The 25,182-nt window shown below is 47.9% G+C and overlaps 1 protein-coding gene and 1 long non-coding RNA gene across 3 annotated transcripts in view; both read right to left on the bottom strand.

Annotated features, from left to right (window-relative positions):
• Positions 1-5: 5 nt before the first annotated feature.
• On the bottom strand, positions 6-792 carry LOC126637392 (uncharacterized). The gene is made up of 2 exons (XR_007628313.1): positions 695-792; positions 6-332 (listed from the first exon to the last, which is right to left on the bottom strand). It is a non-coding gene; the product is annotated as an uncharacterized LOC126637392 (long non-coding RNA).
• A 6,182-nt stretch (positions 793-6,974) lies between these two features.
• Positions 6,975-25,182, bottom strand: part of GAB3 (GRB2 associated binding protein 3) — a 61,325-nt gene continuing 43,117 nt past the window's right edge. The window contains exons 3-10 of one of the 2 annotated variants that reach the window (XM_050310607.1): positions 21,203-21,419; positions 20,288-20,766; positions 17,778-17,833; positions 16,776-17,031; positions 15,567-15,648; positions 13,837-13,939; positions 12,479-12,592; positions 6,975-11,466 (exon numbers count right to left, since the gene is read on the bottom strand). In XM_050310607.1, the coding sequence (XP_050166564.1) occupies positions 11,350-11,466; positions 12,479-12,592; positions 13,837-13,939; positions 15,567-15,648; positions 16,776-17,031; positions 17,778-17,833; positions 20,288-20,766; positions 21,203-21,419 (1,424 nt within the window). In that variant the 3' untranslated portion in view covers positions 6,975-11,349. The remainder of the gene's footprint in view (positions 11,467-12,478; positions 12,593-13,836; positions 13,940-15,566; positions 15,649-16,775; positions 17,032-17,777; positions 17,834-20,287; positions 20,767-21,202; positions 21,420-25,182) is intronic. The other variant, XM_050310608.1, reaches the window with a different exon arrangement.

The following is a 25,182-nucleotide window of genomic DNA, read 5'->3' as shown; positions in this document are numbered from 1 at the left end:
TGGCCTGTGGTAACAGCATTTTGTTTATTTTTTCTAAAAAACGCCGTCTTCAGCACTGAGGCATAACATCTATTTGGAGACTTCCATGAAAATTATGCCAAACAACAGCTTGAGATTGACCACTTCCCTCTGAAAGGTTTCACAAGATGAGATGGAAGATCAGTCTTTAAGGCAGCAGCAGCAGCTGTTCCTCTTCTCTGCCTTGACAGCAGCAGAGGCTGGATTCTGGGGTTACCTGCAGCCCCAGGTCTTGGCATTGGCTCTCTCTCCCGGATAGCTTTGCCTCGTGATGCTTCCCGAGGCTGGTGTTGCAGATGGGGTGACACCCTTCACTTGTAAGAGAGAAGTAGCAATATATTTATTGAGATAAACCAGTGATTTAACCAAGTTTGATAGTAAATGCAACAGTGGTTTAATAAGATTGAATGGCAAGGTATGCTTGATTATTATCTGCATAGAGGACAGAGCAGCCAGAAGTGTCAGGGAGACCCTCCCAGTGAGACACGAGGTTTAGGAAGGACTGCCTTGTGTTCTAGACTCCTTCCTCAGAGGAGTTTGGGTGCACTGGGATGCAGACTTAGTCCCAGGCTTGGTCAACAGTTTATGTCTAAAGGACTGTGTGTACACAACCAACCCTTCACATCACTTAGCTAAGATTTCAAAGTTTCAGCACACTTATTCCCAATTCACTTACCGAGTATCTGATGTGATAAGGATTCTCTCAGCCTTGAGGAATAACCTTGAGAGGTGTCCCTACTCAAGGGCAGCTCTTGTCCTGCAGCCCACTGCGATGCAGGAGAGCTCAACAGGCCCTGGGCTGCCCACTATTTATGGAGTAAGATGATTGACTTATGCTCATATTTACATACCAGCCGTATTTTGGTTGGCACATGCTCAACTAGTCCTCAGCTGTTGAGCAAGACTTATGACCTTTAACTATTGCATTGTTATCTGTCCTCCCGGAGCCCAAAACCATCACAACCACCACCAGTGGCTGTTGCTTAAGCAGAAAGGGGGGGAGCACACAACCATGGCTGGTTATTCAGAAAAGGCAATCACAGCACTAAGGAGATCCCATGGCAATCGAAAGCCTTTAGTGGGGGCTACTCACTAGCACCAAGCACCTTCTTTCACCAAAGGAGTTTCCCTTTTGTCTCCCCTTCCCTGTTTGGGGTGAACATCAGGTAAGGGTTGTCTCTAGAGCCTTTTGAAGGACAGCTATTTGCATGCTTTCCAAGCCAAAATAAAAGCTAATGTTTTGGGATGTGGAAGTTGTATTTCCCCGAGCTCCCACCCGCTCAGACAGAGAGGTCCTGGGACACCTTGTACCCATCCTAAAACTGCCACCAACCTCCCACCAAAGTGAGATTGAATTTTCTGGAGGCTTCTGGGCTGTAATTTCACAGCGGAAGCAGCAGACAGGCATTGGGCACAGCAGGGCAGGGTTTGTTTTTTGCCCAGCACTGTCTCACCCTGCGTCTTGTGCCTTTCCTTGCTGGGTTTGTCCCTGCCTGCCCTGACCTTGGCCCTTTGTACCGGCAGGGCTGGTGTGGAGGGGAAGCAAGCACCTCCCTGGGGAAGCGGCCAGATTGCAGTTTGACAAACAGGTTGCTCAACCCTGGGTTGGAGTTACTGATCCCATCTCCCGCTGAGCCGCTGCTCAGCAGCACCAGGAAACCTTTGCGTCAACGTTTTCCAGGCAGAGGACTCCGCTTGGCTGCAGTGCAAGTGTCAGAGTTATCAGGGAAATCTGATTTTTAAGTATTTTCTAACCATTCAGAATTCAAAGGGTATTGCGAAAGCAAATCCCAACAGCTGCTGAGATACAATACTTGTAGGCAAGGCTTCCAGCGGAATGAGGCTTTTAGTTCCTCTTCCTGAGGCTGCAGGTTTCCCTCCCCCAGGTACGAGGCTGGGAGTTTCACTTGGGTGCAGGCAGCTGGGTGTATTTTCCTCATGATCCACATGGCAAAAGGAGCTTGCTCAGGGCTTCCAAGCCAAAGCAGCAGCTTATGGATTTGTCAAACAAAGCCAAGGCCCTCATAGTGGACCTGGTGGGCACACACTGAGCCTTTCCTCAGCAGAAGGACCTCAGGGGTTTCCTTGTGCCACAGAGCTCCTTGAAGCTGCCCTTTCCCAGGAAGCAGGATCATAGACACCCATAGCAAAAATAATCCTGATAAACACAAGATGCAATTCATAGAGCCCGTTTCTCTTTCTGGTGGTAGACTTTGGATGCGGGCTGGGACACACCTGCTTCTCTGCCTGTAGAGGTTGTTTTCCTTAGGTGTCTTGGAGCACCTTGGGGACCTGGTGGCATGGGTCAGGCTCTGCTCTCTGGGACAACAGAAAGGTCCTGAGGGTGAGCCTGGCAGTGTCTGCCTGCCCTAGGGAAGCAGAGAGTTAAAGAGTGATGAAAGATCTAAGGCACGATGCTTCGCTGACCTGGCACACTCACTGCTATGGAGTAACGCAGTACAGCTGCAGTTCTGGACTGGAACATCTCTTTCTAGCAAAGGTACAGACTTTGTACTGATCTGCATAAGTGAGTTCAGTGTTGTTCACCCACTTAACCTTTTCTGTGCAGCGTCTCATCTGCAGGATTGAAACAAGCCTCATGGATACAGCTGCTCTTCTCTTTGCTTCAAACTCCTGCACGTCTGTTTCTCACCTCCTCCCAGTGCAGACCAGCCACTCTGTGTGCTCCTCCATCTGTTTTCAGTGAACTGTGGTCAGAAGAGTTAGCAAGAGCTCCTTAGGAGGATTAGCATTATGGTGCCAGTGGAAAAGAATGGTGCTTTTGCTTAGATGCCTCTGTTTTTTGCAGCCACAAATGTACAGGCAACCAAGCATATCTGATGGAATAACACCAAAACACCTCTTTCTCCCAACTCGATCCAGAGAGGCTGGAAACAGTGTGGGCACTGGTGAGAGAAGCACACGGAGATGGGCAAGTCTGCAGTCTGTAATAAAGCTATTTGGTGAACTTTGTGTATCATTTAACAGTCAGAACTGTTTAGAGAAAAGCAAAGTCTGAAGAGGTGTGTGGTTGTTAAAAATGTGCACTTTTTTTGCTATATATAAGCATGGAAAAAAAAATTACTGACATTTCTGGAGTTACTCCAAATTTTGTTTTGGTGCAAAAGTCAGATTCTAGGTCTGCTGATTGTGGAAATCCATCTTTATTTTGTCTCCCTGTCATTTTGTCTTCACATGTCATGCAAGTTTGCTCTTGAGCTGTCTCTGCTGCACTGCTCAGCTCTGCCTGGGAAGAGCCAGGGCCCCCCCTCACCGTCCTCCTCTGCATGAGCACATTCCTTGTGCTGACCAGGCAGAACAGGACGGATTTCCTTCGGTGCCATTTCCTGATGATTTCTGACTAACTGTGGAGGAAGTTAAACCTAAGAAATGATGAATCTTCTGTTTTTGTTTTTGGGGTTTTTTTGGGTTTTTTTGTGTGGTTTTTTTTTTTTTAAATTTATTTTAAAATCACTTTTGAAAAGACATCTTTATTTTTGAACTGTAAACAGCCTGCCTGCTGTTCCGCCACCCGCCTTATCTTCATGGATAAAATATACACCACAGGCCAGATACATTTTCTGCTGGGAAGACCTTACCCTTTTCCGGAAGCTCTTGCCACTGTCAGTATATTGGGCTTGCTAAGTGCTTTGAATGGACATATAACCTAAGATGTGACTGACAAAGGGCCAAGGCCAAGGGCACATCTCTCAGCCTCTGGATTTTTGGGGCCCCAAGGTGCCTGGGCACAGCTCTGTGGATGTCAGGCTGTTTGACAGGAGAAGCAGCAGCAGAAGGAGGCAGGAGACAGCTATCTGTCCCTCCAGTCCTCCTGGGACTGCCTGCACCAGGTCACAGCTGTGTTGGAATAGCAGAGCCCATGGTCAGGCATCTCCTAAGGCCACCCAGTTTTGAAGTGGAACAGCTCAGTGTCTCTGAAACTCCTGCTGTCCACAGGGATCTCAGCTGAATGCCCCAGCAGTGGTGACACCCAAGCCCCACCAGGGCTCCTTTTGGAAACTTTGTGTCCCTTTGCCTGGTAAGCCTGGCTGCTTCCCAAAAGCTGCATTAATAGTGAACAGAGAGACCAAAGAGCTATGGAGACCTCAGGGATTTTGTGAATCCCTGTACTGCTCAATCCTCCAGCTCTCTCTGTAGAGGCTGTACAAAAGGTTGCACTTAAAGCTTGTCCTGAACTTTGATCTGGAAACCTAAAGGCAAAAGCTGAATTTGCCTTCTAGCACCTCCTCAAGCACTTGCAGACTCCTACCAGCGTTACCTCCATTTGATGTCTTGCCTTTTGCATTGTTGGAAATGCTCTGTGCCTTCCCACAGAAAACCAAGGTGCTGGCAGAGCAATATTCTGGAGTATGTGACAGAATGAATGCTATATGGGAGGGATCTGCAGTTTTTCCCTTGTGGGGAAAAATACAGAGCAGGTTTTCCCCCTCTCTATGTGCTGCTCATGTGGGGAAGGACAATAAGAAATGACAACAGCAGTAGCAAAACCAAGCATCTGGAGGTAATGGCATAGTCGGAGCCAATTCCAAGGAACTGAGCTCCTGGACAAAAAACTGAGCATTTTTTACTGAAGAAACAAACTGAACTGCAAGAACCACCACAAACACATGCAAAGAAAGCACCCCCAAACTGCACTAAGCTTGAAAGACCTCAGTGAGAGCCCACCAGAGAGCAAGGGCTTTTCAGGCTCTTACACAGTGATGGATTTGCCAATGCTGAGATCCCCAAGCTGTCAGGGCAGCGACGTTGGGACTGTATAACAATGAGCTTATGCTAAAATCGGATGTGAAAGGAAAATCAAATATCAAAGCAGAACAAAACAGGACAGTGAATGAAAGGTTGGGTCGCTCCCTGCTTGGTCCTGCATTACAACAGGGCCTGGGATCAGCTCCCCAGGTGGGGAGGGGCTGAGCCTCTGCCAGCTGCATCCTTTGTTTGCACTGGATGTGGTACCCTGGCACCCAGTGTGCTCCATGAATATGTATAACCATGGAGCCAAGTCCCTCTATGCTCTCTGCCCTAAACAACTGGAAGAGGAGCTGCAGATGCTGTTTGATGGGGAAATGCAGATCTTTAGACCTGTCAAAACACAGCATGCAGCCTGCATAAGTTGCTGGCAAAAACTCAGGATTAAGACCCCACAAACTTAGTGTTGTCTCTGCTGCTGCCACTGGCCTGGGGGGAGTCACTGTCCTGCAAAGCTCGCATGATAAATCAGAAATAAAATATGGGTCCTTTGCCAAAGCTCTTAAGAGATTTCCTGGAGGTAAATGAGATATCACCACTGTGGCCCAAGACCTGTATCCTTGTGTTGATAAAGTCCCCAGTGTAGGCAGGATTATGCAGGAATGCCCATTTTTAAGACGATTGCTCTCTTGAGCATCTCTGGCTAAAAAAACACTAAAGCAATTGCACTCTTAACCAAAAGAGCTGAAGAAACAAAAAGCACTGGGGCAGTAGGTTGGATATTAGGAAAAGGTTCTTCACCCAGAGGATGGCTGGAACAGGCTCCCCAGGGAAGTGGTCATGGCACCAAGCCTGCCAGGGGGTGTTTGAACAGCACTCTCAGGCACATGGTGGGATTCTTGGGGCTGTCCTGTGCAGGGCCAGGAGTTGAGCTTTGATGAACCTTGGGGTCTCTTCTGCCTCAGGGTATATTGTATGCTTCTATGATAGGGAATTACTGCTTTTTCGGGGGGGGGGGGTGTGTTTCACACCCCATGAAGATAATCTGTTTTGGGTACCTGACTGGCCACTTCGAGGCTTTTTGCATCAGGGAGGTATTTGATGTGGTTTGAAACTGCAGATGTGATTAGAGGGGCCAACTTCTACCAAGTGCCTGCACAGGTCAGACTTTTTTCTGACAGCTTTTTCAGCTTATTATTGTTGTTGTCCAATCACCAAAGTACTTTGCACAGAGGTGTGAGAAGTCTGAGAGCTTGATGGCTTGCTCTGTGGAGGCAGGGGTGATGGTGGGTGATGGTGGCTTTGGATGGTTGGTTCTCTCTGAGGCTCTGGGAGCTGGTGCAGCAGAGGGAGGCCACTTTTCTGGGGAGTGCTCCCTGATGAAAGGGCCATTCCCATCTCTGCTGGGCAGAGGACACGGAAGCAGCTGTGAATCAGCGGTCAGACTTTATCTGACCTTTTATCTGTCTGACCTGCCCTCCCTACAAGACTGAACACAAAATGTCACGCAGTTCCCTTCTATCAAGCCCACAGGCAAGGGTTTATCTAAATTACACGTGTCTGTGTGTGTTGAGTTGTGCAGCCAATTTTCCGTCAGTGGCTCTCTAAGCACTACATGTCCCTTAATCCACCACAATGGGTATCCAGCCCAGATTACAAAGCATGCAGATCCAAAAGTGACATTAGCCTGAAGCAATAAATAAACTGTTTCCAAACTACCTGTCTTGTTAGCAGCAAGACTTGCTCGGCTCTGCTCCCATGAACGGCCTCATTTCATCTTCCAAATCCCAAGATGTGCATATTGAAAGGATCCCACATCCCCAGCTTGCTGCGTGTGGAAATTATATTAACAGCAACTACACTCCTCAGCACAGAGCAATTAAAGGATCAGGTTAAATAACAACTACTCTTTGTATCCAAGCCCAGAGCATGTGCTAAACAAATCTGTGCTTGTGGTCTACATCACTGATCAGTAAGTGGCTGTGGCAGTGGCAAGGATATGGTCAGCAGTTAGGGCTGGGGGGCTGCAACTTACCCTGGCCCCAGGGGGATGCAGACATCAGTCCAAGTCACAACTTCATAGTTCTTCATTATTCTGCAAATAATCCCCCTGCAAGCATTTATTTGCAAATTTGTTTGAATTTGCATCCAAATAGTTTATATGAATGAGTCACTGCCTAATAAGAGATTTAAAAAAACGGGAAAAGCATTAAATGAAAAATGTGAAAGTTTCTCCCTTTGCTTATCAAAATAATTAAAGATTACAGCTACCTTTTATATTAATTTATTAGAAAAAAGATACAGTTTAATGTGCAAATATATACACCAAACATTACAATGAAACATGAGGAAGGTGAGCCCCTTCCCTCTAGCAATGACTAACTCCTTCATAACAGAGATGACTGTTTAATGCTTCCCCACAGATTTACAAATACAAAAAAAAAATGTATAATGCTTCATTTGCACAAGACAAAAGTTTACTTTTACTTGAAAAAAAAAATATTCTGGCTTTGACATGGCAAAAGTCTGCTATTTTGGTGGCTTTTATTTTTTTTTTTAACCTGAGCAAGTTTTGCAGAACAGGGGGACGAGGGGAAGGCATTGCCATGTGCTTCATTCTCATCACAGCATCTGATGGTCTTTGAATTACTAAACCACTGAATCACTCCAAGCGAATGCAACTCCAAAATCTACATCCATGATGTAGTTAGTGACGTGGAAAACAGCGGGCACTACCACTGGCAAAAGGGAGCTGGCTGAAAACACCTGGCTCCAGTTAAATGGCTGTTGACATTTCTCAGGTTCATGTCTGTCAGTAAGGACATTAATGCTGCCTCCTGTAATAAAGGAATTGTGAATGTAAAATGCAGTTTAGCCCAAAAAGCAAATGAGTTGTGGATCCTGCTATGCCTTGCTCAAATGTGTGGTCACTGAAGGAGTGCAGAGTGAGGCCATATTAAACCCATCAGTGGGGGAAACCAGATGAGGGCCTCAGTAACAACCACAGGACTCAAAGCCTTGAGCTTGGTTATTTTCCACGTCATCCTGCACCCAAGTTTCATCTGGCAACTCCACAGGGTGACATTTCCAATTAAACAAAAACTATTCTGCTCATTTAGAGCTTCTCTCCATTTTAAACGAGAAGCCCCAGCGGTGCTAGAGAAGGCACTGCAAGTCCTGAGCTGGGCAGTGCCAGTTCCCCCAGAAGACAAGAGTTTCCTAAGGGACCACTGGCCACCCCATGCTCATTTAGGTGCAGAGCCTCTCTCTGCATCAGCTCTCATGACACTTTTGAAAACAAACCACATACAAATAACAGATCCATGGCAAAAAGAAGACACCACCAGGAGTGTGCCTGGCTGGCCCCAGAGCCGCTGCTAACCGAGGGCTCTGGCCTGGGTTGTGCTTTCAGACATGACACTGTCAACAGCTGACTCAGTTTTCAGGTTTTCCTTCCTCTTTGGCCAAGGGATCAGGATTTAAGAACAGACTACTAAACAGTGGCTCCTTTTTGCTCTGTAACTCCCCTCCTCTCCCACCGGTTGGCTCTGTGGGTACTGGCCCACAGGTTTGTCATCGTGTACAGCAAGGGCTGCTGTGGGTCCATTCACACCCAAATCCTTAGGGATGGGGTGGCCTCAGCAGATTTGGCCTTTGTCATCTTCCTACCATCCTCCTCCTCTTTGACCTCTTTGAAGTATTGTGGAATTTGACCAAAACAATAGAAAAAAAAAAGCCTTGGGGGAAGACTGCTCTGCTTTGGGATTTTTTTGGTTGTATTTTTTTTAATTTCTCCTGTTTCATGTACTGTACTGGCACAAGAATGCATGTTGTGGACCCTGGAGCAGAGGGTAAAAACAGCCCTTACATGAAAAATCTGAATAAACCCTCGAACTTAGCTTTTAGTTAAAAAGTGAAAGTTAGAAACCAGTGAGCAGCATTTGATCAAGATAAGAGGGCGGTGGGGGCAAGCAGGGGACACGGGAAGTTGAAAGGGGCCATTCTGATCTAAGGGCTGTCCTCGCCAAGCTGTGTGCTTATGTCCTTTTAGGGGAGTAAAAATACCAAGAGAGCCCTTTTTTCTCTCCCTTAGCCAGGTTTGTTGAAATTTAAATATTTTTACAATAACCTAGAATAACAAGCGAGTCAGTTGTCTCCAATAACTCAGTGTTTTTCCTCTTCAGAAGATTTTCTGACAGCATGAAAAGAAACACTCCAGTCAAACACGATCTGATCTGTATGAGATGCTGATCTGCAACAGAGGCTGCCCTGACATCACTCCACAATCCAGGATCTGCAGTAGCAGAACACAGTTTTACCTGCCTTTTGTGGAGATTTTCTGTTTTTAATGTAATACACTTCTTAGCTGGTCTTTTAACCCTTTCAGTACGTCAGCAAACACCAAGAGCTTTCAGTGACACGTTATTTGTGCATCTTGAAAGAAAGGCAATTCTTTTGGGCAGAAAGCCAAAGGTCTCAGTATCCATGGCCCTTCCATGCTTCCTTCTCTCTGACACCTCTGTGGAAGTGCAGATCTCCACTGCCTCTCCCCAGATCCACTGCCCCTGTTGCAATACCACTCCAAGGGCATGGTTGCTCACAGCTCTGCTAAATCAGTTTGAGGACAAAACCCTGGGTTTTAACAAACTTTCACAAATTTCACACCAGACAGACAAGATGTATACAGAAAAGTTGGAATTATTTTCAAAATTGTTATGAACATCAACTTTCACTTTAGAGCTTTGGTGAGGGGGCGAGGAGGAGCAGAGTGTGGGGGAGCAGCAGGTCAGCTATCTGTAGGATTAACCCCAATTTTCCAAGCAGCTCTGGTGTGGGACACTTGGTGCCTGCAGGCCTGGGTGCCCAGTTTGCCCCAGAATCAATAAAGGCGCTGGTGAACCTTTTTCTTGCAGGGTAAGCTAATGAGAGCCTGGTCACCACAGATCCCCAGGGTTTAGGCTAAAGAAGCAGTAAGACTTGCAAGCCCTTCAGCTCCCTTGAGGTAGGAGGAAAACTGTGTTTCTGTTGGCTATGCTGTCTCTCCCACAGGACGTGAGACTGGGCCACATCTCTCAGCCTCCCAGAGTGCCCAAATGGCTGGAGCAGAGTGAGTGCAGGGGAGGAAGTTGAGTAGGAGCCTTGAAATGCCAGTGGTTTCTGCAGTGACATTTCTACGACCTCTGTTTGGTAAATCAGCATTTTTGGGATGTCAGGTTACAGTAATGCAATGTGGTAACAACAGGCACACAAAGGGAGGGCAGTGACTTGGCACTGTCAGAGAAGAAATCTTTCGAAAGGGTCCTGCCTGTCTGTCCATGTGGACAGGGTCAGACCTCCTATGGCTACTGGGACTCACCTGCAGGAGCAAAGCCTGCGAGAGCAAACCCAGTGCGGGTCACTCAGCGCCACTGCCTCCTTCCATGAGTCGGGTGGCTGTGTGCCACTTCAAAATAAAGACTGCAGCCAAGGGTTTAAAGTTAAATACCTTATAAACTATACACATATGTGATCCTGAGATAGTGCCTGTAACAAGTCCCAAGGTAGATAAGCTTCCTGAACCCAGAGGTCCTCACGCCGCGTGAGCGCATTGTTGTTCTGTTTTGGCAGGCTCCGGCCGCTCTCGGGGCGCGCTGCACTTCCTAACGCTCCTTGTTTTTTTTTTTTTTTTTTTTGGGGTGTGTCTAGTGAAACAATCAGATTGACGACTGCTACCAGCAACTCCAATGGCATTTCTCCTGCCATTCAGATGAAAGCATTGTTGATCCTTTGCCAGTTCTCTCAAGACTTGCAGAAACAGGCTCGCAGCTTCCCTTTCTGCTTTTTGGCTGGCCAAAGGCTGCGTGGCTGCAGCCTCCTGCTAGAAGAGCAGCTGTGCTGAAGACACTTCTCAAGATAGGGGAGAAAACATCGGTAGGAATCAGACAGAAAGGCGACAAGTATGAGCCACAGAGGAGAAAAGGAGCTTAATACAATGACCGTCGTCCAGAGGGTCAAAGACCACGCGTTCCAGTCGCGTGGGGACGTAGTTCAGTTTTGAGTTCTGACAGCATCAGCTCACAGTCAGACCTTTTAAACCCGGGGGAAAAAAATATTTTTCAAAATTCTCTTTGCTTAAGCACTATATATTCAAAAAGTTCTTTTTATTGTTTCAGTATTTTAGCCCTTAGTTGATTAGTCACCAATACCTGTCAGATGCTGGCTGCCATAAAAGCACTCCAAGCACCTGCAGTATTTGTAGGAATATCAAAAAATAGCTTTAGCAACTAGGAATTATGCAACTGAGGGAGAAGGCAGGACGAACTAGATTAATGCAACTTGTAGTGGATTTGTTAACGTTAAGTGTATGACTTGTCGCAGAATCATGCCAGAAAATGGTACCATGTAGCTTAGTGGTAAGGGCAGTAGAAAGGGTAATGCATTACTTTAATCATCAGTGAACCACTCACTCACTCAACATACTATTTCCAGCTGAAATCAAAGGTTTCCAGTAAAAATGCCTCTACAGGTTGTAAGTGTCTTACAACTCTCTCTGCCTTTGAACTCTACTGTGATAGCTGCTTCATCAACATTGTGGTTCCAGTGCAAAAAAAAAAAAACGTCTTCCAGATCCCAAATCTTCTTCCTTTAGACTTTTGATTGTCTTTCATCTGTCCATTCCTGCTTAGTGTTCTGTAAAGCTTGAGTCTTCTGTTCATCTACCTGGACATAGTCCACCCTCTGTTCCTCAGATAGAAAAGGTTTCTGTGGGACAGAGAAGAAAAAAACACTGTATTAATTTCCAGGTTGAAAAGGGATGCTAGTGAAACTTGTCTTGATTTTCTGTTTTCCCTTCCCCTCGTTCCCTGATTGCTTCACTTCACCTTGAAGCTCACAGTGACATCAGCTGACAAAAGCATTGCTTTACAGCCTGCTTTAGCTATAATTATCCATCTGTTACCCTGTCACTCAGCCCAGCACAGTGAGCGAGGGAAACGTGCTGTGCTGGCTATTTCCAGGCAGATAATCATTCCCTCCCCATCTGAGTGATCCTGCTGCAGGGATAAACTAGCTGCCTTTTAGCTACAGGGAAGGTTTAAATAAGAAAGCTTGAGAGTCTTGACTCTTTTGCATCTAGGAGTATTGGCTGATGGGGAAAATGATACACAGGACATAAAATGACCCAAACTGACAACAGTTCATTTCTTTGCAGTGCTACCTTCCCACCACCTGGGCAGGTTAGAAGCTCTTCGGAACAAAGAAAGTATTTTCTCAGCAAAGGGAATTGAAATGGTTTTGGTGATGCAGGGATAAAGATGCACATTTTGCCATGTTACAAGAGATGGTACAGTTTTACCCCATGAATTTATCACGGGCCGTAAATTTGTTACTGCCAAGAGATTTGGGCAGAGATTGGCAAACTAGCAGGAAAGGCTTTGTGGAAACTTGATGAAAATGAAAGAGCATGCAGAGATCCTGCAGGCATCAACCAGCTTGCCCACAAGCCCTCATGGCTGCACATCCCAGCCCTGTCTCCCGCACTGTGCTGAGCTCGTGTTAACAGCACCCCTGTGAGTCACTCTGAGGACACCTCGTCATCACCATAATCGTGCTCTTATTCTATTAATCTTGAGCCTGCCACAAATGCCATCAGCTGGAAACATGACTGCCTTCATCGTGACACGCAGGGCACCTGGCAGAACGTGGCCCTGGGTCTTGGTTTCCACCCAGCAGACAAACAGACAGGAGGCTGTGGGATTTTTCAGATGACTCGTACCTTCTGCACAGGGGATGGGGAGGCAGAATTAAAATCCAGTGCTAAGTAATCAAGGTTAGATTTCCTTGTCCATGGAAAAGCACCACTGTAGGGAGATGTTGCCTGTCTGTGTTCCTGTCAGGAAAGAAGAGAAACTTTTAATGCTCTTAAGACATGATCTTAAAAGGAAGAAGGACCACAACTGTGAGATTTGCTGGGTAAAATGTGAGTGAGGACAGTCAGAACCCACCTAATTTTCTATGGCAAGAGTGCATTTGGTTATTAACCACAGCATAACATTGATAATTGTGGTATGATAAAAAGAAACCATGAGAGCCTTTTTCTTCTGGTAATTATGGCAAAACAGACAAACCAGACTGATTTACATTCAATTTTATCAGGAAGAACTTGTGCCCAGCTTCTCAACCCAAGCACTTGGAAGGCTCAAAGTTGCTGGGGTGTCCTCTTAAACATCATCATTCAATGAATTTGAAAGATATTGTGAAAATTCTGTTCAAATCTAGCAACAGAAAATTAATCTCATGAAAATCACAGGTGACCACAAATGCATGGAAGGGTTTATTTAACCAGAAAAATCAAATGGGGAGTGGTTACAACTGGAACTGCCCTCCTGAGCACATTTTGATCTGGTAGAGATGTGGGTTAAAATTGTAGCCTATGTTTCCTGGAGGCTGTGGTCAGTTTTGCAATATATTTTTATAGACATTACTCCTGAGCTTTGGCAATGGAGCCAGATCTGTAGACATTGGCTCAGATAAAGGGATTTGAGATCCGTTTGCACCTAGAATTCAAAGCAAACCAAGATTCTGGTCTTTCGCAAGACATGGCTAAAGAGTAAATGAAGAAAAGGAAACCACGAAGCCAGATGTTCTTCTTTCATGGGATGGGAAGTGGGGTTAGTGCCACCAGCCAAAGCAGAAGCAACAAGAGACTTTAATGGGAGTTCTGTTTCTGCACAATATTTGGTGTGTTCCTTTAGGAAGCGCGCTAACGGCTTTCTGTCATTTCCTGGGAGATTCTGCAGGGCACACTTTTGAAAGGTGAAAAGATTTAATTTCCCTTTGCCGTAATGAGTTCTCATGTAAATATGGCTGATCCCTGTGATCTCTTGGAACTGCTCAGCAACATTCGTGGGCGAACAGCTGAGTTCTGCAGAGCAGGAAAAGGGCTTCCCTTATCTCTCCATAATTGGTCCCAGTGTCTATGGTTTAAAACCGTTTCATCATTTAAAAAAAAAACCCAGAAGGCAAAGGACAAACCTCCTCAACGTTTTTTCTTAGAAAACAAACTTCTGCATTCTCCATCAATGTGACAGAGCAGAATAAAGCAAAGGATGGCTGTGTGAAAATGAAGATTACCATATGAATGTAACTTTCTTCCTCTTCTCCGGAAACTGAATTGGCAAATATTCTTGCTGAATTAATACCGTCTCTTTCTGGTGAGATAAAGCTCATTCGATTGCTATGAAGAAAAACACAGGAGAGGTTAAGGAAGCATCTTACAGATGCTCTGAAATGAAGCCAAAGCCTGACACAGTCCATATGGTGAAGAAACTCACACTAACGCTGCAGCCTTTATGGAGAGAATGTCCCAAACCACTCCTCAGTTCTAGAAATACTGTGCTATAATGCTGTGAGTGGTTTTGTTGGTTTTGGTTTTTTCCTAGGATTTATGAGAATTTGCTTTCTGGTATGACAGAAAGCATAAAACATTGAAGCAATTGTCCAGCAAGGAGCACAGAGACAGCTATCATTCATTTGGGTAATAATGAGGGCAGTTACTTAGCTGTGTGGGTATCCACGTTTTGGAGATTGATGTGAATTAATCAGCTACTGGAGGTCCATGCAGAGGAACTTGTCTGGCTTTGCACACAGTGTCAACACACGCTATCCCTGCTGTGGAGATGGCTGTGACTCAGCCCCTGCACAAGAAATCTCTTCCACTGCCATGACTGTCAGAGGTGCACAGTGAGTAAGCGACTGCAGGTGAGCACAGTGGGGTCAGTCAGTGGGAAATTAGGTGGCCACTCTGAGCAGCACAAACAGCAAAATTCCTTTTGCTTTATTAGTTCCGGGCATGCTTCTTTTTTAGCTTTGTTAGTGTAGAACATGCACGCTCCCCCTGAGCTCGTTATCCTGCAGGACTCTGCACTGTGTCAGCACTGATTAACCCCAGTGCTCTGGCAGGGATGCTTGGGAGGCAGGCCCTTGGCTTTCCCTGGGAGGCAGCGCCAAAGGGCTCAATGGGCTGTGAGAGGGTCTGAAACTCAGAAACTGCCCGTCTTGTGTCTCTTTTGGCCTTCACAGGACAACCTGAAGTGAGTGGAAATGCCCTGCCTGGCACCCACGTTAGCAAAACCCCACATTTCCTGGAGTGCCAGGGGTGTGCAGAGGAGGGTGGTGGGAATTCCTGGCTCTCGCATGCACACTCCAGCACAGCTGCTTTCCCTTTTGTGCCAAGATCCCCCAGCCAGCAGGCTGCAGTCCTCCCCTGCTCATGAATTCCCTGAAAATAAGTCTTCTGCTGCCCTTGGAGCCCAACAGTATCATCTGTTCATACTACCTGGGCCTTGAGATCAAAAGCATTTATTTTACTAACAACTAATTTCCAGTGACAAAAGGTCACACCAGCAGTTCAAGTCTGAATTGCTGTGTGGCAGTGCAGAATTCTACACTCAGACAACAAGTATATATCTCATCTGGTTCTCCCTTGCTATAATAATTTTCAGGAACAAAAATGGCTCTTTCACTTTGAAAAAGAAAAAAGAGTTTAGGCATGCAAAGCTTTCAGCCAGCATAGCAGCCACACCAGAGTGCAGACCAGCTCCAGGCTGCTTAAAAGGAGCCTTCAAAACAGACTGAGCATCACTGCATGAGGCTGAGTGCACTGGAGCTGCCCATCGTGAAAGGGAGCCTTGCTTTTTAGAGACAGCAAAAGCCAGGGGGATGCTGGAAGTAACCCTGGGGAATTTTTGTTTGTAGACTTTGCCAGGAAACTGTTTCTTGTGGGATGTGATAAGTTATTTTTAACTCTATTCCATTATGCTAATGCTGAAAAGATTGGAATGGCAGGTTTCTTGTTGACTTACTAAGGCACAGTCCACATCCTGGTCACGGCAGCATGCTCCCGGATTGTGGAGAGGTTCCTCAAGTCCAGAGGAGGTGGCCGTGCTGCAAGGAGATACAAAAACAATTACATTTCCAATAGCAGAGCTAATGAAAAGCACAGACTGTTTAGAAAAATGCAGTTTTATATTAACAGAAAGAAACTAACAGAGTATTTCACAGAACATAGCCAAGACAGAAATCAGTAACAAATGACTGCTTCGGTCATGGCTGGAAAGCAAAGTCCCTCAGTCACCTCAACAACACATCAGTAACAGAGTAAATACATAAGAGGGCAAATGCCCCACAGGATCTGTGAGTTTGCCCCAAATCTGCATGCACTGCCATTGGGAGGCTGGTTCAGCCTGTGGATCATAACAGGTTCTGGGCTCTGTTCTAAACAAAAAGGCCCCACACATTGGGGTCCAAGATCCTTCCTGTCACCAATCAATGTACACATGCCCTCCATTCTCAAAATCCTTTCAGAAAGGACATGAACATGCTTCACTTCATGGCAATGGTCTAAATTTCTGCCCCCACTTTACAGTAATATTTCCTATACCAGTTTCTGAGTAACTCTGTGGCTCTGCAGCCCTAAGAGCTTTACTGAAGGCTAGGTTTAGGCAATTTCTCCACTGCAAACCTGAATTTTGTCCCCAGTATATTCTCTAGACATGCAACCCAGATTTTGGAGATGCCATGAAAACCAGGAGTGGAAAATTACCACCAGCAAAAGCATCTGCAGGAAATTCTTAGTGAAACCAAACAGCTGTGCCTACCCAACAGAGGTTTAACCAACAGCCCACACATCAAGTTTGAGCATTTGAGTGTTTGGATGCCCCATTCCTGGAAGGTCAGGGAACTGGTGAGACAGCAGTACGTGTACTTCAGTCTGCTGTGTCTCCAAGGCTATGTCCCTTTGGCTGTTTGCAGCTGGAGTGGATCTGAAGCTGGGCTATGCAGCCACCTGGGCTTTGACTGTGGAAGTAGCCATGGGTGCTCTTCCTCTGCTCACAAACCACCCTGTGAGCACATCCCTGGTTACAGTACTGTGAGTCACTTAGACAGCATTTCAACCCATCTTCTGGAGTGGGAACTGCTTTAGAACATGCCAAGGACACTGTGAAAGGAGGTCACCCCTGTCCCCGCCATCAGGACCCCCGGCTGCCGTTCGCACTTGGGGCTGGGCTTACGTTTCCTGCGAGGCTTGAGGTCCCGGTTCACCGGAGGGGGCTCCACGTCCGAGGGCAGCTCAGGTAAGGGGCTGGTGAGTTTTTCAGTGCTGACGACGGGGAAGGTAAAGGTGGCCGAGCCGGGGCTCATGGGGATGTAGCCGTCGGGGGAGCAGTCGGAGGCGGGCGCGGAGGGGGAGGCGCTGGGGCGCATGGGCACGTAGCTGTCCTCCCCGCTGTCCGGGGCCGTCGAGTACAGCGGGGAGAACCGGCAGGGCTTCGGAAGGGAAGGAGGACAAGAAAGAGAAGCGGGTCAATAAATGCACAGCCAACCCCCTGCAAGCCTGCAAGGTGCTGTGAGCTGGGAACAGAGCAGAGCCAAGCCCAGTCCAGGAGAGCTCTGACGGGACCTTTCAGAGAGGCGCAAGATGGACAGAGAGGAGACAAACTCATGAGTTCAGATGCACACCCCAGCTTTGGAGAGGTCCACTTCTGAGCTTTGCAACCCACTGCTGGAAACTAGAGCCAAACTTATCCGTGATTTTAGTAGGTTAAATCCTCCCACTTCAGTGAGGTTGCACTTGCCCCTCCCAGCAGTAATTCTGACCTATAAAATGAGGGAGGTTCCTTCAAACCAAAAAAACCAGACATCTGAAAGGAGAACATCTGATGAACTAGATTTTTGCAGATGTGGATGCTGAAAGAGCAGACACAGACTTACAAGTTGCTTCTGATCGCTGAGAGGCTGCTGTAACCTTTTTCATAACAGCCCCAGCCCAGCATCATCTGCCTTAAACACAGGGTGCTTAATTTTGTGGCCTGCCTCTCCCTCCTCCCTCAAAAGCTTCCTGAGGCCACAAAGCAGCAGCACAGAAGTTGGCCAAAGCCAAGTGCTTCTTCCATTTTTTTAATTCTTCTGCTGAACACAGGAGGGGAATGATTAAATATCAGGATGTGAAATGATTCACTCTCTGAAGTTTGCCATGTGCCAGTGTTTTAAATTTGTGCAAGCAGAGTACTTACCAAATTCAAGCTAAGCCTCTTATCTCGACTTCTTAAGGAACTGCCTTCCATGTCTGCTGCAAGGAAAATAGATGTGATTAAAAATGTGATAAGGCAGTGCAACCTTACGGAGATAATTCTGGAGTAAAACTCCTAAATGAGGAAATCCAATGACACTTAAGACCAGACCCAACTCAGTAGCATTTCAAGAGTGATTACATCCATTTTAAGTACGATGAAACCAAGGAACATAATCCAGCTGTAACTTATGTTTCCTGCAACACAAGCAGTTGGGGAGAATGGCTGGTGTGGGAGCAAGGAAGCAAAACTGTAAACCCAGAGAGCTCTAGTCACTCTCTGTCAAACTGAGGAAATCACATGAGAAGGGACTGTAGGGAATATTATTTCATTACTGCTTGGAAGGTTATTTGGGAGCCTGGTATGTAAGGTGTCATGGAAATAAGTGTTACTGTGCAGAGAGTGGTGCATGGGGAAACTTAATGGTAGGAGAAAAATTCTTTGCTTTGTCATCCAGAAGTGCTGATGTGGTGCAAGTGGCTCAAGTTGATGGGGAACAAACAGCCAGAGAAACAGTTACCAATTTCAGTGTCCCCTTTTGCAGGTGGACCTTGGTGCAGGTCAATTTTGTTTTTTGAAGTAAAACCCCAAAACCCTAAAATCCACCACTCAGTGCATAGAAGATCAGCAGCGGGAGATGCTTACAAACACCACTTTTTTTTTCTGGAAAGGGATTTTCTGTGCAGAAAATGGCTTTTCTATGGGAATGCCTTAAAACCCTGCAACCATGTTAATCCACTCTCTGCTCTTATGATGGAGATGTCAGTACTGCACTTCAACTGGGGACATTTGTGGTGGTTCCAGCAAAAAAGACCAAACAAGAACAAAGCAATTCTGTTAGTGCAGATATATATTAAGATAAGCACAGTCACTGTCCTGGGACAGCTACATTTATTTATTATTTTGGCAGGTGCCTTACATGTGTACAGTTCATCCCCCTTCACAGCACTTCCACCAGCACATGCTGCCTTTACACAGGCTTAATTGCAGCTGTGCATCTTTTGCAGGTTGCCAAGGGCAAAAAGTGAAGCAAATAACTCAAGTGGGCTCACTGTGGGAGCTGGTGAGGAATAGCTGCTTTCTCCCTGTTTCTTTTTCTTATCTTTCTCGTAAAACACATTTTAATTCAGAGTTTAACCTTTCAAATAGTTTCAGCTTCACTTAGGGCAAGAAAAAGTGGCAGCACTTGTTAATTCATTGCTGCCCCCGTCAGGCAGAGATAACCCTGCAGCACGGCGGCACAGCATGACATTTGGCCACTTAATCCTCTTAAAACATTTTGGTGTAAATTGGGTTGGAGGAACACGAATGGCTCAAGTGCGCCGGCGATGCTGGAGCAGCTCACGTGCAGAAGCGAGAGCAGCACCTTTCAGGGAGCAAAAAAATGTAGCTGATAATCAAGAACAGCAATTCCACTGATGGGTGTTTCTCTAGAAACCTTCCAAGAATTGTTTGTACACTGATAAACAGGCTGCTTTGCCTTCTGAGCTTTAACAGAAGATCGAACAGCCCCACTGTCGGGCCATTCAAACTGCAGGAGTCTAAAGGATGCTTGTCCTTAAAAATCTACATTTTTTTTTCCTAATCAAAACTGAAAGTTTTCATATCTCTGCAGTATACTTGATGATTTCCAGCCAGGTATCCCAGCTGCCTTTCTGTGTTCTGTGGCTCTGCATAATACAGTTTTTCTCATACTGCCTATGCTGGTTTCTGCCACCATGGTGTCCTGGGTTTTTGACTGTTATTTTTGTTTGTGATTATGGTTTCAGGAACAAGTGGAAAAGCCAGCTCAGCTCAGAGTAGAGTCTGTTTTGCAGCCAGGCTTCACCCTGTAGCAGCAGGTTTTCAGACTACTTTGCCTGAAGTGCAAGGACAGAGTGGGATTTATTCAAGGACACACAGAGTCCCTGGTTCAACCGGGATTACATCCCATCCCCAGAGTCTCCCTGACTTCCTGGTCTTTACTCTAAGCTGCAAAAAGACATGCTGCTCTTGTGGAATGGGCTGGACATAGCAAAGCAGCACAGCTCCAGAGGAATTTCCCATGTGCAAGCCCACACTTTGACCTGCATAAACAGAGATTTTGGCATTACCTGATTCGGTGGCCAACTTTTCATTTTGGTGGTTTTTACTGCTTTCCCTTTTTGGAGAGGGAGAGGGCATGGAAAACTAGCAAGTCACGAGGCACCCTGAAGGGATCATGGCCAAACTGCTGCCCGTGTGTACACACACTGAGGGGCTTCTACAGAGCAGGGGCTGAATGTGAGAGACAGGCCTGAATCCTGCTTGCTAATTCATTTGAAAGAAGCATTTTGTGTTGCTTTGGGTGCTGTATGATTCCATAGAGGGGAGGACAGAAAGGCACAACTGGAAGTTGGCCCCTGTTCTGTGCCTGTGGGCAGCTGCATCCCTCACACTGGTCCTGCCTTGCCAGCTCTCGGCAGTGCACTCACCTTTCCAGTTCCTCATGTTGTCCAAGCTGGACAGGGAGATCCTCCTGGGCACCAGAGCCACCTGAGCCCTGCAGATCCCTGCGTGCCCGTTCTGGAGGGCCCCACCGCACACCTCATCCCCTCTCCTGTCCGAGAAGTGGGTTGGCTTGGGGGGCCGCGGTGGAGGGGTGTTGGACAGGACGTCCAGCTGGGTTACGCCGTAGGGCAGCGCGTTTTGGCTCTTGTCGATCTGAAAGGTTGGTGTCAGCGGCGTCCCCAGCAGGGGAGAAGAGGAGGAAAAGTCACTGGATGGCCCACTAATGTCTGTGTTCCTGGACACGGTGCTGGGATTTGCCAGTGGGGCCCCGTCCTGGTGCACAGTGCCAGCACTGGTTGGCTGTACAAGGTACAAGGAGGGCTGGGATTGCAAGGAGTCAACAAAAACATCGTCTGATGATGTTTGCTCCAGAGATCTGTCTGAATTTGACCAGCTGTCACACCTGCAAGAGACAGAGGTCAGGAACTGAGATTTCTTTTTCACCTGGTTGCAAGAACACAGCAAACAAAAAACCCAACCCCGCAGTTCAGGACAAAATCTGTCCCTTCTCTGTGACTGTGGAGGGTTCCCCCTGAGCTGGATGAGTTGCTGGGACACTTTGTGGAGCACCTTGGGCAGCAGCAGGTGTCTGGAGGGAGGCTGTGTGTGAGGTCTCCAGCCACCCACCCTGGAAAGGGACAGGGCCAACATGTGACGCTCGACCGCTAATCTGCGCTATGAAAAGCACCCTCCAAATTGGATTAGGCTGGTGGACCCCTGCTGTGCTCAGGATCCTACCCTGCAGTGGCAGGGCTCCGGGACCAGTGTGCCCCAGTTTCGTCACGGGCAGAGGCAGAGCGTGGCTCCAGCCTGACGTGTCCAGCGGACCCCAGACCTACCTGTTGTGGCTGAGCTTGCCCGACTCGCAGTTGGAGAGGAAGAGGTAGTCGGGGAGGAAGACTGACTCTGACTCGCTGGGGGTCTCCTCGGCGGCAGACGCGTCGGCAGCAGCGTGGTCCACGGAGAAGGAGGGGTCTGCGATGCGGGAGGCGTGGGTGGAGGCGGCCGGCGATGGCTGTGGGGACGAGGTGGTGTGGGACAGGCTCTCCACGGAACCTGCAATGGGAACGGGTGGCCCCGGCTGAGGGACGGCTCCAACTCGCCCTGGCCCTCTGCCTCTTCTGGCTGTCACCACCTTGCTCATCACCAGGGATGTTCCACCCCAGAGGGGTGGTGAGTCAAGGCAAAAACTGGTTCTGGGGAGAGGGCAGCCTGATTTTGCAGCTCCCCCTGCCCAGGTTGTCAAACTGAAGGGCTGCAGGAGGTACAGACCCTCTTCCTCTGGGGTCCCCCACTCCTGCAGGGCTGGGGCATCCCTCCTGCAGCCAGCACTGAAGAAAGCCTCTGCTGAAGAAAGAGCTGAGGCACAGCTGCCTGCTTTATCAAGTATTTTTTGAGTATCTAATGCAAATAATTAATTATTCATCTCCAGCACTTCAAATTAATGGTGACGAGGAAAGGGATTGATTTCTTCCCACTTTCTAGATCTCAGTGGACAAAACTGAGCTTTGCAGCTCATGGAGTAGCCAAACAAGCTCTGAACTTGCCTGAAAACTCCTTATGCCTCTCTGGGCTGGACATCAAAGCCACAAAGGCTGTGGTGTGGCTGTTTCTGCCCAGCTGGAGGTTTCTTGGCTCTGCTGAGAAAAACAACACTACTTTTCTGGAGGCCACAAGACACAGGGGAGCCTGTTCTCAGTGACACCTTCCCTGGGCATAACACTGCAGTCCCCCTGGCACAGAGCAGGGTGGCAGTAGGAGAGAAACAGCTCTGGGCTGCAGCCAACAGGGCCCAGAGCCCAAGACCATCAAGACCACCCTTCACTGGCAGCGTGTGGCCAAGGCACTCAGGCCCATCTGGCCTGGGAACTGCCAGGCAGCACAGATAAGTTTGGTTCTGTTCCTCTCCCAACCTCCATCCCTGCTAGAGAGATGGGAACACTGAGCTGGGCAGATGAGGGAGTGATGGCTGAGCCACACAGAGTGAAGGCTAAACACAGCTTCTGGCCCAGGTTTGGGGCATTTCAGTGCAAAAAATCAGGTCCTCAGTGCAAGCTGGACCTCCCACCATGGGCGGCTGTGGAGTGGGAAGGGTGTCTTTGCAGAGCAGCTCCCTAAAGCATCTGCTCCCGGCAGGAAGCTCGAACGGCAGCACCAAGAGCACAAGTCCTCAGTTAGAGAATATGATATTTCTAATGAAGTTTCGGGTTGCTGCATGGCAGTTCCCTCACCAGGGTTGTGCAGGGACCAGGCAGTGCTCACTGGGTGTCCCAACTGCCCCCAAGACCTGCAGGGCTCAGCAGTGGGTGCCCGTCTCTCTGGCTGAGGTGCAGACACTGCCTGAGTTAAAGCTGCAAAACCCTTCTTCGAAATGAAAAATCCCACAGCAAAAACAAACACAAGGAAACAGCCACTGCTGATAAAACCACACCAAGCATAAACATGTCTCCAAAGTGTTGCAGGATGGCAGATTTCTCTAACGCCGATATTCAGAATTTGCTGGAAAAGCTGGGAACCAGCTGCATGCAGCCTGCAGGTCAGATCCTGCACTGTGTGATGAGGTCCTGAGATGCTCCAGCAGGTCCAGCCTAGTCCTCAGCTCAACAGAGCCACAAGTCTTGGCACTGTACCAGGTTGTTGTAGTCACTTCTCAGCCCGGGGAGGTGCTGGGTATATGTACAAGCAGATCAGGAGGGATGGAGAGCGCTGCCAAGACTTGGGTGGTTAGACAGCAAATCTCTAAACACAAACTCTCTCATGGTGCAATTCTTGGGGCTGTCGTGTACAGGGCCAGGAGTTTGGCTCAATGATCCCTGTGAGTCCCTTCCAACTGAGGATATTCTATGATTCTAATGACCCAGAGCCTCGTGCCAACCGCAGCAACATTCACACCTCATCTTTCTGATCACAGTCAGAAGAATAAAACAGCCGATCTTCCCTCCCTGCACTATCCCACACCTCAGCCCTTTGAACTGGGGAGAGAGCTGCCTCTTTCCTTCCCATCTACCAGTATGCACTCACTGCTGCTTCCTGCCATTAGCTTTGGAGGTCTGGGGCAGTGGTGGGCCTCAGGTCAGCAAAGCATAGAAGCACATGCTTAAATTCAAGCTTAAGCAAAGGATTTGCTTTAATTTTGAGCAGGTGCTTGTAGCAGCAGGGTTTCAGCAGTGAGCATCTGGAAAGAACGGCTTTTACAAGGTTCCACATTTGCAAGGCAGAACTGAGGGCTGCAGCCTTCCCATCTGAAAAATAACTTTTGTTCATCGTGCTGGCTCAGACAGTAACTCTGCTTTCAAATCTTGGACTCGGAGAGCTGTCTTGCAAGTTGATGATGATCAAATATGCACTGGGCTGACTCCCTCGGGATCTCAGAAAAGCATGTTCACATCGCCATCTGACTGCATTAAAAAAAGCCCAAACCAACAACTAAAACTGCCACAATGCATAAGAAAGAAATTAATGACATTCTGGGTTATTAACACAGAGAACGAACAGGCCTGAACTCCATCTGGTACTCACAGGGTTTAGCCATGGATTATCCCATCAGGAAAGGCTGTGAGCTGCAGACCACATGGCAATGGTTGTGAGCAGCAGGGAGGGATGGGGACAGTACAGACCTGCCCTTTTCTAACCTTCAGGAGCTCAGGGACCTGCAGTCAGCTCTTAACAGACTGTCCCTGCCCCTGCCAGCTCTGCTGGTAACCCAATCCTGTGCATTAGAGCTGTACCACAACAGCAGCTGGGCAGAATAAATTATGCATGGCTACTTTTAACGGTGAGAAGGCAGACAATAGCTTTGGTGCCTGCCCTACCCTTTGCCAGAGAGACAGCAGGAGGCTTCAGCTGCCAAAATAACTGCTTTGGTGAGTAAAAAATTGCTGCCCTGCCATCCTGCTCTACTGTGGCCCTGGGTGCTGTGGGAGAGAGTAGAGCAACAGATAAAGATCTGAAGGGATCTTCAGGAATGGGATGCATCCAGAATGAGCAAGGTGTTTATACAGGATGTGGAACAACATCTGGAAGCTGTGGATGGTGTGAAGGTGAAAAAAGGGCCCTCTTGGGCTGAGGAGCTGCCTGCCAAGGCATAGCCTGGGAGAGCATTATCTTTAACAGCAAGGCCTGCTAATGAAACAGGTTAAATAACCTTCCCAGCAGTTTCTCCAGTGAAAAGCTGCTGTATTGGATTGTATCAATTAGTCCTGGTTTCAGCTTGCACATGGGGTAAACTGTGCCCCTGACATCCCACTGCCACCTCATTTCATCCCCTTCCCTGCCCCAGCCACTTGGGCCAAGCATCCTCTTGATCCCTTGCTTGGCCATGGGTCCCATGGGGTTGGGGAATGACGGCTCTACTGGGAGACTTCCCCAAAGGTGAAAGCAACATTTTACACAGAAATGGAAGGAAAACAGGGAGCAAGGCCTCTTTCTCTCTCCCCCAGCTGGCTCCTCTGAAGGTGCCAACACCCCTGTCATTTCCAGCACAGTCAGTGCCACGGTTTCTCGTGGCAGCTGAGTGTTGCAGTGTGCTGAGTGCTGCTGGCAAGTCCTTCCCAACAGCCGCCCGCCCAGGTGCTTCCTGACATCTGCCTGGAGCTTGCATTTCAGCTCCGTCTCTCAGCCATCCCTCTCCTGTTGACAACAGAGTTGTCCTCACAGGAGCCACGGCTCTGGTAACTTTGCTCTGCATCTGGCTGCTAACGCCCCGTGCTGGAGGCCTCTGGTGATGGGGAACCAGCTGTTCCTCCAGCTTCCTTGCTGCTGGAAGGGACTAACTGGGAACGAGCAGGACAGTGTTTAAAGCTGAGTCGCTGCCTAAACC

The sequence above is a fragment of the Myiozetetes cayanensis genome, unplaced genomic scaffold (genome assembly GCF_022539395.1).
Source record: "Myiozetetes cayanensis isolate MyiCay16 unplaced genomic scaffold, myiCay2020 scf15, whole genome shotgun sequence".
Classification (NCBI taxonomy): domain Eukaryota; kingdom Metazoa; phylum Chordata; class Aves; order Passeriformes; family Tyrannidae; genus Myiozetetes; species Myiozetetes cayanensis.
This window is presented reverse-complemented; position numbering and strand designations above follow the sequence as displayed.